The sequence below is a fragment of the Abramis brama genome (genome assembly GCF_963993115.1).
Source record: "Abramis brama genome assembly, chromosome: 23".
In the NCBI taxonomy this organism is placed as follows: Eukaryota; Metazoa; Chordata; class Actinopteri; order Cypriniformes; family Leuciscidae; genus Abramis; species Abramis brama.
The window spans coordinates 4260079-4275339 of NC_139985.1; the positions used below are offsets into that span (position 1 = coordinate 4260079).

Here is a 15261-nt window from a genome sequence, read left to right on the forward strand (position 1 = left end):
TTTGACATTTTCTATTGCTACGGCATGCAATCCTTCCACGTGGTCTGCGCCTACGGCTTTAAGAGTGGTTTTTTTTTTCCGTTTTTTTTTTTTTTGCAGTGTCCAAGCCCAGCCCAGTTTGCCATGCCGGGTTTGTCCCTGAGATGTGCGTGACTAGAGGAGGAGCGCTCACCGAGAGAATTAGCACAGCGACCCAGTTTAGACACCAAAAGCCTGACTCTGCGGCTCAGACACTTAACCTTTACTGACTGGCGGCAGCACTTTAGAGAGGAGAGAGGAAAAGGAAATGGATTGCCACGAGTGCTATTAGCCACAGATCGAGCAGAAAATCACCTGACAAAGTGTGAGTTTGTGATGGTTTGAGTAATACGTTCAAAACAGAATGCTGTGATTCTGGCAACACGAGGGAAATTGAATTAATAACAATTCCACAGAATTTAGTCATGTGTCAGTGAAAATGGAATGGAAAAACTAGAGAGAAAGGTTTAACTTTTAATTTTGAACTTGACGAATTGTCTAAAAATATCAAATCAAATTTATTTTTAAATTGTTACAAAAGTAGTGTTTTGACGGCTGGAACATTGCTATCATGCAGCATGCTAAAACGGTCTTCAAGAAGTTGTATGTCTAAAATCATCCTCTTTACAGTATCGCAAAATAGAATATTGAATTCTCTAATATTAAAAATATGAATATTATTAATATTAAAATGTGTCTCTGAAACCATCCTCTACTCAGCATCACTTGTTAAAATATTTACAGCTAAAAAAAATTATATTAAATATTATGGTAATACTTTACAATAAGGTCTCATTTGTTAACATTAGTTAATGTATTAACTATAACAATGAGAAATACATTTGTTACAGTATTTATTAATCTTCGTTAATGTTAGTTAATACAAATACTCATTGTTAGTTCATTTTAGTTCACAGTGCATTAACTAATGTTGTCAAATACAACTTTTGATTTGAATAATGTATTGGTAAAAGTTGAAATTAACATTAACAATAAATGCTGTAGAAGTACTGTTCATTGTTAGTTTATGTTAACTAAAGTAGTTAACTAATGTTAACTAATGAAACCTTATTGTAAAGTGTTACACATATTACTAATGTTAAAAACATTAAATATTAAGCATTCTATATTAAGTACGAAAAAACACTATAAACTCACTAGATGACCTCAATTAACTTCCCCGAGAAGTTGTGTCTCTAAAATCATTCTGTTTTCAGCATTACTTCCAAATAACCCAAAAAAAGGGAGCAGTCAACTTCAGCTATCGTGAACCATCACTAATTATTATATCAAGCATCCATATTTATTATCTATAGCATTACTGTTTCCCATTTCCAAACATTCCCATTAAGTTGCATCACTAAATTTATTCTGTTTTCAGTACTGCTGCTGAATTATGATTAATATCATTATTTTTCTTGCCTAGCAGATGACAAAAGAGGCACAAAAAAATTATTTTTTTCATTGCCTTAATCTGAAGATGGCACTATCTAACAACCAGAACACCATATTCTTCATCCAAAATCTTATAATGTAAAGTAGGCACTACATTTGATCACTTCGTGACCAGTATGTTCTAGTATGGATGTGTCTATAGTATGAATGAAATTTGGATGTACTACATTGTCATGTTGTCATAGTCATGTGACCTACTTAACCACCATTCTCAACTCCACTCCTGTGTCCAGTATATAAGCACTTCAGAATCTGGACGGTCATCTAGGTACTTTTCGCCAGCCGTTTTATGACTATTATGAATTCAAACATACTACTTGGCTCACATAGTTTCACCTACTATATAGTATGAAAGTAAGCATATTCGGATGCAGGACTAGACTGGACTCTTCGGGCTTGGAAATGCAAAAATACAGTTCTGAAAATGTTCAAATGTGCTTGAAGATGGTGAAGGGTATTGTCACTCACCAATGCAGTTGTCTCTGTGCTCCCCAAACCCAGCGCTGCACACACACCGTCCAATAGGAACGAGCCACTCGCCCTCAGCGCTGCAGTACATCTTTGGCGTGTCTCTCTCCTCAGCGTGGTCCACACACTGACCTCTGACCTCCACGAGCGAGGACGAGTCGGCCCCCGTGACCACGTCCCTGAAGACGGCCAGGTTGCGAGCCATTCCCGTGCAGCGTTTGTAGTACACTCGAACGGACACCACGGCGATGCAGGCTCCTATATCCTGAAACGCCAAGTAGAAGCCGCGCTTGCTGAGCGGCCCGACGCCACGGATTTCAGTGTTGAGCTTGAGTCTCCTCACCCCCAGGTCCACGTTGGTGAAACTCTCGTCGGCGGCGATGGTGTCGATCTTGGAAAACTGACTCTCCCAGATGGTCGTGCCAACATCACGGTCGCTCTCGTAGTAGTAGAGGTTAAAGGTCTCCTTGCAGGTACCGAGAACGCCTGGCATGCTGTTGCAGTCTCGCAGAGTGAATTTCACCTCGATGTAGATCCGCCGGGCGCCGTCACGCTGGATCCAGTTGGTCCGGAGCCAGTTGTTCTGGCTCGGGCTCATCACGTTGCACACCTGGTACGTGTGGATGGGGCTGAAATACTCATCCATTTCATTGATTGCATCCCACTGTGCGAAGACAGAAGGGGAATCTGGGTTATTATTGAAAATGGTTACGTCTGAAAGATTGTTTTTGCAAATTAAAACAGTTTTACATAAAAACGAATTAATACTATTACATTTTCCTTAGTTTTTTTTTATATGGAGTCAGCATGTTGAGATCACATGACCAGAGGTGTCATGCAACTGACCAAATTACTACTGTACTGATAATCATAACAACAACAACAACATGTATGTTTACTTTATATAGTGCTTTCAGGCGATGCTCAAGGCACATCAAAATAAGCACATAAAAACACATTTAAGCTAATAAAATAAAATAAAGTAATAAAATAAAATAAAAGGCAGCGAAAAGCGAAAAAAAAGTGCACCCTTAAGGATAGGAGATTACACGCTCAAAATGTGCTGTTACAAACACATCTTTAATGCGATAGAGATCTAACTTGTGGATTTACATATTTACAGTGTGAAGATTCTTATAAATCAGTCCAGTATTACTTCAACAGCATATCACTTTTCACAGCATTAGAGCTTCTTTAAAACGTTTACATATGCATTGCAGTGCATAAGATTAATATCATGATGAATGTGGCCTGCCTTTCCTTAATAAAGTTCAGTATCCCTCGTTATTCATGGGTGGGTTTTGTGCGGTTTAAGCAGTTTCTTACGCAATGCAAATAATCAGGCATGAATAAATATTTTATCATGGGTTGCAAATGAACTTAAAGATTCATATCAAGAGCCTGAAGCAAAAAATGGAAATGCTGATCAATGAGAATGAAGCCGTCCACAACCAGAGAACACCAAAACTAACAAACAGGTAAAAAATAATTGCAAAATAAAGAAGTTGCTACAAATTCAAGTACAGTTTTCAGTAGCGTGATAGCAGTTGAGAGAGAGAGAGAGAGAGAGAGAGAGGAAAGGGGGGGGGGGGGGGGGTTAAGAAGAAGATGCAAAATATACATAGTGGTTATGTTAATGCTCGTAATTATACATGAGTTTGCAACGCATAAAGTAGCAGCCTCCCCAACATCAATATTAAATATTTTAAATCTTGGGTTCTTCAAGACTTCTAGAAACACTGATGAAATATGTTATACAACTTTCATCACCATGAGTTGTTTCAAACCTGTATGATTGTTTTTACTTCTGTTGAACACAAAAGAAGATATTTTAAAGAATGTTGCTATCCAAACAGTTGACGGCAGCCATTGACTTCCATTGTATTTATTCTCCCTATATGGAAATCAATGGCTATTGTCTGGTTACCAACATTCTTTCAAATTTCTTCTTTTGTGTTCAACAGTAAAAAAGAAACTCATACAGGTTTGGAACAACATGAGGATGAATAAATGATGACAGATTTTCATTTTTGGGTGAACTATCCCTTTAACGAAAGACCCTCTTCTCTCTTTACTGCAGAAAAGGAGAGTGTATGGACAGTTCATAAAGGTATTTTCTGATGGCTCTGTCTATGGGCAATTAGCTGTTCTCTTTCATCCTTCTCATGTAATAGTAAAGCAGGTGAATTGAAGGCTAGCTGCGGAGTGAAAGACCTCCAGCCCCATGAGAAGGGTCCGCTACGTGCCTCCACACACAGCAGGTCTTTCATCTCACGAGCTCACGGCTCACACCAGGCTTTACTGACGCCACACGCCGTGAGCGAGCAGCGGTTATTCACTGCTAATTAAAAGCGGAGGGCTGACGGATAAACAGAGTGGACAGATGATGATGCTCGGGAGGGATCTGGAGCGGGAAAACTGTAAATAATTAATGTATTATATTATAATCTACATTAAAGTTGGTATTGGTGTAAATTGATGTCTTCTATGGTCAGTTTTCTGATAAGTTCAAAAGGTAAGCTAAATGCTTATAGCTAGCAACTTAAATAAAAATACATCCAGTTTAATGCACATTTCCTGTAGATCTAACGGTAAAAATGATCGTTATTTTAGCGGTAAATGACTGTAAAAATGCTACAGTAAAAACCTGTTAAGTGGTTAACAATAAGTTCCCTTACGGTAAAGAACTGTAATAGATCTAATTGGACTTTTCAGTAAAATACTGTAAAAATCTACAGTTTTTGGAAGTGAAAAAAAAAAATCCAAGTCATCTAATAATTTACAGTGAAAATACGTGTAATAATGTACAGTATTTATACATTTATTTATTTTCAGTTGATGATTTTTTTCTTTCTTATCGTGAAGTTCTGGCAATCAGATGTGCTGGTTTTACCATACATTTCACAGATTGTTTATTTATTAATTATTATTATCATCATTTACATTTGTAAAGCATGGCTCTAGCAACACCAAGGACATGGATTTGATTCCCAGGAAATGCATAAATGGATAAAATGTATACCTGGAATGCAATGTAGTGTTGTTATCGTTCAGTAAAATTAAGGCAAAAACTAATACTAAAAATAGTTTTCATTAACTCATTAGCACATAAAATTACAAATCAATAAAAAAAAATTAACATTAAAATAAAACTCATTAAAAATATTAATAAATACTATAATGCTATATAAATAATACTAAAATAACACTGCGATGCAAGTCACTTTAGATAAAAACGTCTGCCAAATGAACAAATGCAAACATGTTAAGCTAATTCAGGTTTGTTACTGTCACCGTTATGTAAAAATGCACATTGTGTTTGTATACATAGGTTTGTGTCTGCAAATTAGTGACCAGGATTTGACATCTGCATCTGTGGACTTTGTGGCTAGTGGTAGTAATAGCAGTATAACAGCATCACTTATCATTATGTTGTTATGGAAAAATGATGGTTTGCAGTTTGTGGAGCGCCTTGGGATGTTCTGTTATTAGCTCGCTACTCTTCAAGGCTAATCTCACATCTATTTTCTCCTCTATGGATATTATTATGCACTCTTACATGATATACGGCGAGATAAACAGCGGGCAGATGTGAAAACAAGGCTGGAATGTCTTTGAGAGAACAGATACTACAAATGGGGAAGGCATCACTAAGCAAAAGCACATTTTATGGGTTGTACCTACTAGCAACACCGCTAGCAATAGAGCGCTGCAGTGATGATGGCGTATTTTTGTAGGCCAACACGTAAATTAGCACCCCTTGACAAAAACCCAATGTTTAAAACTTATAATGTTTTGTTCATCATGATAATCTTCACAAATAAACACAACTTTTATGAATTTTTAAGTCAGAAAGCATTAGTAAAAAGCTAAATAGGCTGCATGCAAAATCGCATACTTCCCTACTACTGTATATAGTAGCTGAAAAACAGTATGTGACAAAAGAAGTGTGTCCGAATTCACAGTACTCATAAAAGTACACTGATGACCTACTACTTCCGATGAGATTCTGAAGTGTGCGTATGATCAGAGCCCGTCTACGGAGAGCCTGGCCACTCCCTATTAAGTCCTATTGTACCGAATTTTGGTTGTAGTTCCACCAGAGTTCCACACCTTCAGTGCAAAATTAATGGGAGTCTATGGGGCTAGACGGCTAAATGTGTCTCTTTCACCTGATTGCCGTTGAGAAATCTCAGATTTTATTGTAGGTTTTGCAAGTTCAACATGGGTTATAGGTCGAAAGTTGAATGAACGAGTACTTATGTCCTTTTGATTTCTTACAGGTTGAGTTGTTGTTGCCCATAACACGCTAGCATTCTGCTAATGAACGCTGATTGGTCAGTGAAGGACTGATTACGACCAGAGATACCGCTTGATGATGGCATCGTGTGTGTGTGTGTATTTTCGGCGTGGTCTTTTAAAACAACAAAACAAAAACTCTTCTAGCACGTGCATTTACCTGTGTCAGCTGTGTTGTCGATGCCTCGAGAGAAAAGAAAGCGCAAAGTGTGAAAGCACCAAAGTGACTGAAGGACTGCCGTAAAGCAGTATCTCTGGTCGTACGATGTGTATGACGTCATTGACATTTTTAAAAGACTTTTTAAAGCAAATAAGTGACTCTACAAAATCGAACACCCAGCAATGTGTAATTTCTTTGCATCTCCTTTCGAATACAACATTCAAATTACTAGACAAAAAATTATATCCTGAGAAAAGTGGATTTTGAGGGGTATAGCGCCATAGACCTCCATTCATTCTGCACTCGTCCTGTGAGCGCCCTCATATGGAGCCAGAGTGGAACTGCAACCAGTTCAGAAGCCGGAAGTTTACTGAGAGTGGAAGTTCTCCCCTTATTACACATTCTCTGGTTTTGCCCTACAAAAATACGTCATGCATGGAGCACACTATATCTCAAATGAAAATAGAGGCACTTTCTAAGACAAGCAACACTCACATTGTCTGCAGAAAAAGTTTGAACTTCTAACAGCGATCAGAAAAGTAGAAGTTTATGCCTGTCATAGCAAGCATAGTACACTATAGCATTGTGATCCCGCTGGCCTTGAGCAGATCGCCTCTCCTGAATACATTACGGACACAGCCGGACTAATTGAAAGGGAAAACGCTGACCTCAGAGGAGCCTTGAGCTTGGCCACCGTGAACTTGGCCTCTCCTCACAAGTACATCTTCCAAAGGAGCAGATTTCCTCGCTTCCCTGGCCTCACCTCGGCCCACGCTTCCCATGGGAAAACTACAAAAAGCCCGTTGCGGTAATTAAACTGTTGGATTGGAGCGCACACCGTAGCCAGCCTCCCACTTTGAGTATTTAGCGGTTAAATTTAATTTGTCCTTGCACTAATGATTAGATTAGAGAGTCTGTTAAAATCTAACACTTTTCAGGTTGGCTCGAGGGCTGGAAGTAATTCGCTTAGTTCTTTCATGAGGTTTCCGATAAAAGCCTGCGTTTTGTTTTTAGCCACATCACATATTAGACGATCAGTGGAAGAAAATGATTGAAATTGATCAAAGCGATGGAACAATGAGCCACAATGAAAATCCTTCAGATCAGATATTTTTAATCTTAATTGAGACACTTTTTATGTAAATTAAGCTAATCTCCATAATCTCCATATCGATATAAAAGGTATTATTCTTTTTTTAATGCAGATTAATGGTTTCAGATCATTTTTGTACCTTGTACATGGGAAATATTCTTGGGCTAGAAACTTTTATTCAATTTATTGAGAAAGCTCACTGGCAGATTTACTAAAGATATAAGCACATTATTATTTAAGAATTACTAAATAAAATAATAATTAATAAAAATATGATAATTATAAGTTAAAGTAATAACCAACAATTATATTTATTTATATTTAAATAATTTAATTTTAATAAAGCAATTCATGTTTTAGTGATCCAAATTTCTTAAATTAATTTCAGTCCTTGTAGAAATATTCTTGGACTATAAACTTTTATTAATTTAATTAATAAGCCCCATGACAGCTTTACTGAAGCTTTACACAATTTCAAATTTAAATTAATAAATGATTCAATTATAATAATTAGAAAAACAATTAATTAATAATAATGATTATATCGGCCCAATTTCCCTCTTCACACAAGGAACCTCATTAACTCTGTTTAACATCTTTGTTTGGATAAAATATTTAAGTGTCTGTTTTTTTTAATCTCGGTTTGTTTTATGGGACACGTCAAACCTCTGTCAGTCACAAGCAGGGGAGATCTTTCTCCTGAATACATTCATAATCCGTTGTTCCTGGAATGAGCTCGCCTCCGAACAAACAGCTGCAAACATACAAGCAGTCATTCCAGGGAATAAAAGTGATTCTGAAACACATCCCAAGAGTCATTCACGGAAGATCTCACAACAATATGCACAAAAACAGCATTTGTTTCCACTTCTTCTGTACAAATCTAGAATAACACTAAGGCGTCAGGGTTTGGCTGGTTATCTTAAAGGGGTAGTTCACATAAAAATGAAAATTCTGTTATTATTTACTCAACCTCATGTCGTTCCAAAAGGAGGATATTTTGAAAAGTGTTTTAGTGAAAATCAAAAGGATAAGACGTTTATGCACGCTTCCGAGATCCTCTTTTCCATTCTATAAGACGTGAAACGAATGATAATGCAATGTTCAGGATAATCCCGAAACAGCTATTCTGTACTGTAATGTCAATGTGTCATGCAAAGAAAAGGGATTAATTCAAACTATATTTGACAGATCTATAAAGTCTCAAATACACTTTATAATCAAACTATCATAACAGTGTAATTTTATTCATCTCATCTGTCAACATGATGCCGGTGAATTGCTTTCTTAACTGCTGTTGTTAACACTTGTTGTGTTTATTTTCTTATTGAGAGGAAAGTGCACAGCACGTTTATATTCAACGTCTCTCAGCAATGTGGGTTGTTGGAAAGTTCGTTAACAGTATATTGATATTGAAAAGGTATAGCCTATATACAGTGCAATGCATAAGTGAATACACCCATGCTAAAGTTGACTAAAAAGAGGAATAAAAAATCATATTTTGGAAATTGAACTTAATGCCTTAATTTAAAAAATTAGGAAAAATCCAACCTTTAAGGACACCAATTTTCTTTGTGAATGAATAATGTATCGTAAATAAATAAATGTTCTTCCTTAAAATACATGGTGCATAAGTGTGTACACCCCTATGTTAAATTCCCATAGAGGCAGGCAGATTTTTATTTTTAAGTATTTTTTTTAAATTAATTTTTAGGATACTATGCATCCTGATAAAGTTCCCTTGGCCTTTGGAATTAAAATAGCCCCACATCATCACATAGCCTTCACCATACCTAGAGATTGGCATGGGGTACTTTCCATAAGATCATCTCTCAATGCAAATCAAACTAGCTTTTAGGCTAACTGAAATAAAACCATGCCAATCTCTAGGTATGGTGAAGGCTATGTGATGATGTGGGGCTATTTTAATTCCAAAGGCCAAGGGAACTTTATCAGGATGCATAGTATCCTAAAAAAAAATATAAAAAAATACTTAAAAATAAAAATCTGCCTGCCTCTATGGGAATTTAACATAGGGGTGTACTCACTTATGCACCATGTATTTTAAGGAAGAACATTTATTTATTTACGATACATTATTCATTCACAAAGAAAATTGGTGTCCTTAAAGGTTGGATTTTTCCTAATTTTTTAAATTAAGGCATTAAGTTAAATTTCCAAAATATGATTTTTTATTCCTCTTTTTAGTCAACTTTAGCATGGGTGTATTCACTTATGCATTGCACTGTATATATATATACATATTTTTTTTTATATCTTCCATTATTTTTATTTTATTTTAGTTAACATTTTAGTAATTTTGTTGTGTCATAGATATATATAATTTTTTTTAAATATTTTCCATTATTTGTCATATATCATATATTTAAATGCCTATATAGTTTTTATTCATTTTTATTTCATTTTTAGTTATTGGTAACACTTTATTTTAAGGTGACGTAGTTACACGTTACTACATGTACTTACTATAGTAATAACAGGAAATTATGTTAGTACAGTATAGTACATTATTAATAGTACTTATTTGAGTAAGTACAATGTAACTGCATCACCTTAAAATAAAGTATTTAATTTAAGCATTTAAACTAAATGAAAATGAGAAATGTTGCTTTGACAAGTAGCTCAAAGAATATTTTTGTTATGGTTTTGGTTTCAGTTATGGTTTTAGTTTTATTATAATAACCCTGGTGCTGACCCCCTTCAAAATGACCCCTTCAAAACTTAACCCAGGGTTAAAAGTGGTATGACAGGGATAAGAATAGTGTGAAAAGCCATAAATGCAACTGGTAAAAAAAAAGAAAAAAGAAAGAAACAGACAGAGAATAGTCTTGTCTAAGTTCTCGGTGATCCAATTTCAGATTAGCAGCTAGGATGAGAAAATCCTTTGAATCTTGTTTGACAAAAGCAACAGAACGACTGGCCATCCTGGGGTGGTATTTGCGGTGACACAATCATGTAGCATCAAGGCAGACGCTTAATCTTGGAAACGTCCCCCACCCGCTTCGCTCAAGTGTGAGAAATCTTGATTTGAACTGAATTCTGCGCCTGCTAATTGGAATACAGTCTTTGACAGTGATAACCTTTGTGGAACGGGCCTGTTAATTGTGTGTCGGCCTCACGCTAGCACACAGAGTTATGCTCCATCCAGAGCCTTACGGGGTTCACAACATCTCCCTCTGTAAACATCATTCATTGTTAACATGTGTGTCCGGCACTTCAGAGCAAAGTCCGATAAACTGAGCCAAAGCAAGAGCACAATACAGCCATTTTCAACGGCTTTAAATGTCTGAAGAATGACTGATGTAATATTCTACTGAAATATCAACATACAAATAGGCAAATCAAAATAAGGCTCTGTTAACACCTGCTATTAAGATGCGTTTTGGTCGATCGGATCACAAATAGACAATGTTATATACAGGTGTGAACGAGGTCTAAAGCGTTTTGAGCTTGTCCACTTTTGACCACTTGTCGTCTCCGGGCACATTCATTTGTAAATTGCGCAAATTTGTCCATTAGATCGGAAGATCTGAAACAAAAAACAAACATTTACCAGCCCAGAGACCCTCCCCTCGAAGAAATCAGGACAGAATTGGTTGAAAGTGGACAAAAGAGATGGATTAAAACACCAGGTGTAAACAGGAATGTGTCTCCCTCGTCTACTTTTTGATCTGATCGTTTAAAACGCATCTTAATACATAAAGGCATAAGCTTCTCAGATTCGTCAAATTTATAATAAATTCTGCAAGCAAAAGCCTCATTTTGAACAAATTCTTAGAAAAATCAAATGATTTAAGCTGCTATCCACATTCAGTTTATAGCTTTATATTCATATTGTATGTCAACTATTGACCCATTTTGATTTTATTTCTCCTAATGAATTTTAGGAGAGACATCTGAGACAAACTTGTTACTTAAACTGAGATCTTGAGCTGTGAAAGAGCAATACAATGTTCCTGTGAGCAGACGTCTTTACTGGCCACTCATATAATGCTCTTGTACAAACACATTTTCTTGACACCAAATATCCACCAACATTTTGGACTCTGCGAAGTATTTGCTCAAGACCTTTGCTTTTCCTTCACTACTTCAGAGGTGATGAAATCTCAGTATTTGTTCAAGCGCCTGTGGTTCTGAGGAGAGCGAAGACATCCTGCTCTTCTTAATCAGATGAAGCTGTTCCAGGAAGATCATTATAGACGGGTTGTGAATGTAATTACTCCAAAACTATGCTGAGAAGCACCATTAAACTATCAAAACTGTCAGAACCCCACAGATGTGTGTTTAGAATATGATACAGTATGTGTAGAAAAATCGAACCGCATATAAACACCCTAGCAACCACTTAGAATACCCTAGCAACCATCCAGAATATCAATCTGTTTTTTTCTGATAGACGGTAAGGCCTTCAAATCTTCAAATGGTCTATTTTACCTAGTTTAAATTTTGTTTTTTGTTTTTTTACATACCATTTATTTACTTTTAATTCAATAAAATCATATCTTTACCAACCTTTGGGAATTATGAAATATTTATAAAACATTTTTAAAAACAAGTAAAAAATGTGGGTAAAATATTCATTCAAAACTGAATAAAAAGCTAAATAAAAAAATAAAAACTTTGAATGACTGAGAGATTGTAAATGATTTAGTGATTAAGAAAATTATATAATATGAATCCAATAATGTAATGCATAACAAATTGAAGTGCAATTTTCATTTCACATACAATTTTTTCATATGATTTGTTCTTAGTTATATAATACTTTACAATTTATAAGTATCTCGGTCTAAATTTTATTTCTTATTTAATATGAATGCTGGACACATACACTGCTCAAAAAAATAAAGGGAACACTTTTTAATCAGAGAATAGCATCAAGTCAGTTAAACTCCTGGGATATTGATCTGGTCAGTTAAGTAACAGAGGGGGTTGGTAATCAGTTTCAGCTGCTTTAGTGTTAATGAAATTAACAGCAGGTGCACTAGATGGGCAACAGTGAGACAACCCCCAAAACAGGAATGGTTTTACAGGTGGAGGCCACTGACATTTTTTCCCTACTCATCTTTTCGGACTGTTTTTCACCAGTTTTGCATTTGGCTAGGGTCAGTGTCACTACTGGTAGCATGAGGCGATACCTGGACCCTACAGAGGTTGCGCAGGCAGTCCAGCTCCTTCAGGATGGCTCATCAATACGTGCCATTGCCAGAAGGTTTGCTGTGTCTCCCAGCACAGTCTCAAGAGCATGGAGGAGATTCCAGGAAGACAGACAGCTACTCTAGGAGAGCTGGACAGGGCCGTAGAAGGTCCTTAACTCATCAGCAGGACCGGTATCTGCTCCTTTGTGCGAGGAGGAACATGATGAGCACTGCCAGAGCCCTACAAAATGACCTCCAGCAGGCCACTGGTGTGAATGTCTCTGACCAAACAATCAGAAACAGACTTCATGAGGGTGGCCTGAGGGCCCGACGTCCTCTAGTGGGCCCTGTGCTCACTGCCCAGCACCAGGGAGCTCGATTGGCATTTCCCATTGAACACCAGAATTGGCAGGTCCGCCAGTGGTGCCCTGTGGTTTTCACAAATGAGAGCAGGTTCACCCTGAGCACGTGACAGACAGGAAAGGGTCTGGAGAAGCCGTGGAGAATGTTATGCTGCCTGTAACATCGTTCAGCATGACCGGTTTGGTGGTGGGTCAGTGAGGGTCTGGGGAGGCATATCCATGGAGGGACGAACAGACCTCTGCAGGCTAGACAATGGCACCCTGACTGCCATTAGGTATCGGGATGAAATCCTTGGATCCATTGTCAGACCCTATGCTGGTGCAGTGGGTCCTGGGTTCCTCCTGGTGCACAACAATGCCCGCCCTCATGTGGTGAGAGCATGCAGGCAGTTCCTGGAAGATGAAGGAATGATACCATTGAAGGGCCACCACGCTCACCTGACCTACATCCAATAGACCACCTCTGGGACAATGTGTTTCGGTTCATCTGACATCACCTGGTTGCACCTCAGACTGTCCAGGAGCTCAGTGATGCGCTGGTCCAGATCTGGGAGGAAATACCCCAGGACACCATCCGTCGTCTCAGTAGGAGCATGTCCCGACGTTGTCAGGCATGCATACAAGCACGTGGGGGCCATACAAACTACTGAGTACCATTTTGAGTTGCTGCAATGAAATTTCAGCAAAATTGACAAGCCTGCTGCATCATTTTTTCACTTAGATTTCCGGGGTGTCTTTGAATTCAATCCTCTGTAGGTTGATTATTTTCATTTCCATCAAACGATGTGGCATCCTTTCGTTCATAACACATTACCCAGTCCATATTAGTATAGATATCCAGCATGATATTTTTCCCCATTGAGATCTTATGTGTTTTCAAAGTGTTCCTTTAATTTTTTTGAGCAGTGTATTTACCCACATTCATTTACTTTCCTCGGTAACACTTTACAATAAGGTTAGTTAACTACCTTAACTACCTTAACAAATTAGTTAACTACCTTAGTTAACATGAACTAAGAATGAACAAAACTTCTACAGCATTTATTAATCTTAGTTAATATTAATTTCAGCATTTACTAATGCATTATTAAAACCAAAGGTTGTATTTGTTAACATTAGTTAATGCAGTGAAAATGAACATGAACAGCTGTATTTTTATTAACTAACATTAACAAAGATTATTATATACTGTAACAAATGTATTGTTCATCTTTAGTTCATGTTAATTAATCATTTAACTAATGTTAACTAATGAACCTTTCAACATACCTATTGTATGAAATTGTATGGTACCTCCCTGAAATGACTTTTTGCAGGTTGGGATGTCTGGTAAAGTGTCACCCTTTCTTCTAATGCATCAAGTTTGCAGTTTGACACCCCGGTTTGGTGTTTTGCTGTCCCTTTGCAAACATAAATACAGCATGATGCAATCATTGTACGTCTGTGACCGCGAAACACGCATGACAGTTCGGACCGCGTTCAAGCGCTGCAAAGTAATGCTGTGCATCTCTCTATGTCTCTCCACATCTCTCCACGTCTCACCACATCTCTCCACGTCTCTCCACATCTCTCTCCGTCTCTCCACATCTCTCTCCGTCTCTCCACATCTCTCCACGTCTCACCACATCTCTCCACGTCTCTCCACATCTCTCTCCGTCTCTCCACATCTCTCCACGTCTCTCCACATCTCTCCACATCTGTGGGCGGGTCTCTCCACATCTCTCCACATCTGTGGGCGGACATCTGGATGCATCCATATCATCTCCCTCTCAAAGTCCATTTGTCATCGTCTCTGTCTGTCTTATCACTGCTATCGATTGTGGTGGGTGGGCGAAAAAAATGAGGTGGGTGTCAATAGATGTGTCATGGCAAACACGAGGCAGATAGGAACATAATGAAGCCATCGGACAGCAGCTGTCAAGGCCTGAGTGATTCGGCTCGGTGACAGCCGATGGCGACAGGAGCCCTGCAGGAATGTACAGACAGCAGAGATATCTGCCATGGGTCGGCCTGGGGTCACCCGTCTCACTGCCAGCTTCAATTGGACTGTAAAAAGACATCTCACTATGAGTTCATGAAGGGGCATAAATGATTCAGGGCTGACTGACTGCAGTGAGGATCCATAACAATGCATTCAGACACAAACCCTGCATCAGCCTTCTATCATTAGTGACACACTTATGTGTGTAAGCCTCGATTAAATATTTAAGAATCTTTCTGTCTGTATATCTTCGGTCTATCTATCTA

The 15261-nt window shown here is 37.8% G+C and overlaps 1 protein-coding gene across 2 annotated transcripts in view; it reads right to left on the reverse strand.

Moving 5' to 3' along the window:
- Positions 1 to 15261, reverse strand: part of epha8 (eph receptor A8) — a 76725-nt gene that overhangs the window by 31717 nt on the left and 29747 nt on the right. For both annotated transcript variants that reach the window (XM_084101855.1, XM_084101856.1), the window contains exon 3: positions 1942 to 2605. In XM_084101855.1, coding sequence (XP_083957981.1) covers positions 1942 to 2605 — 664 coding nt within the window. The remainder of the gene's footprint in view (positions 1 to 1941; positions 2606 to 15261) is intronic.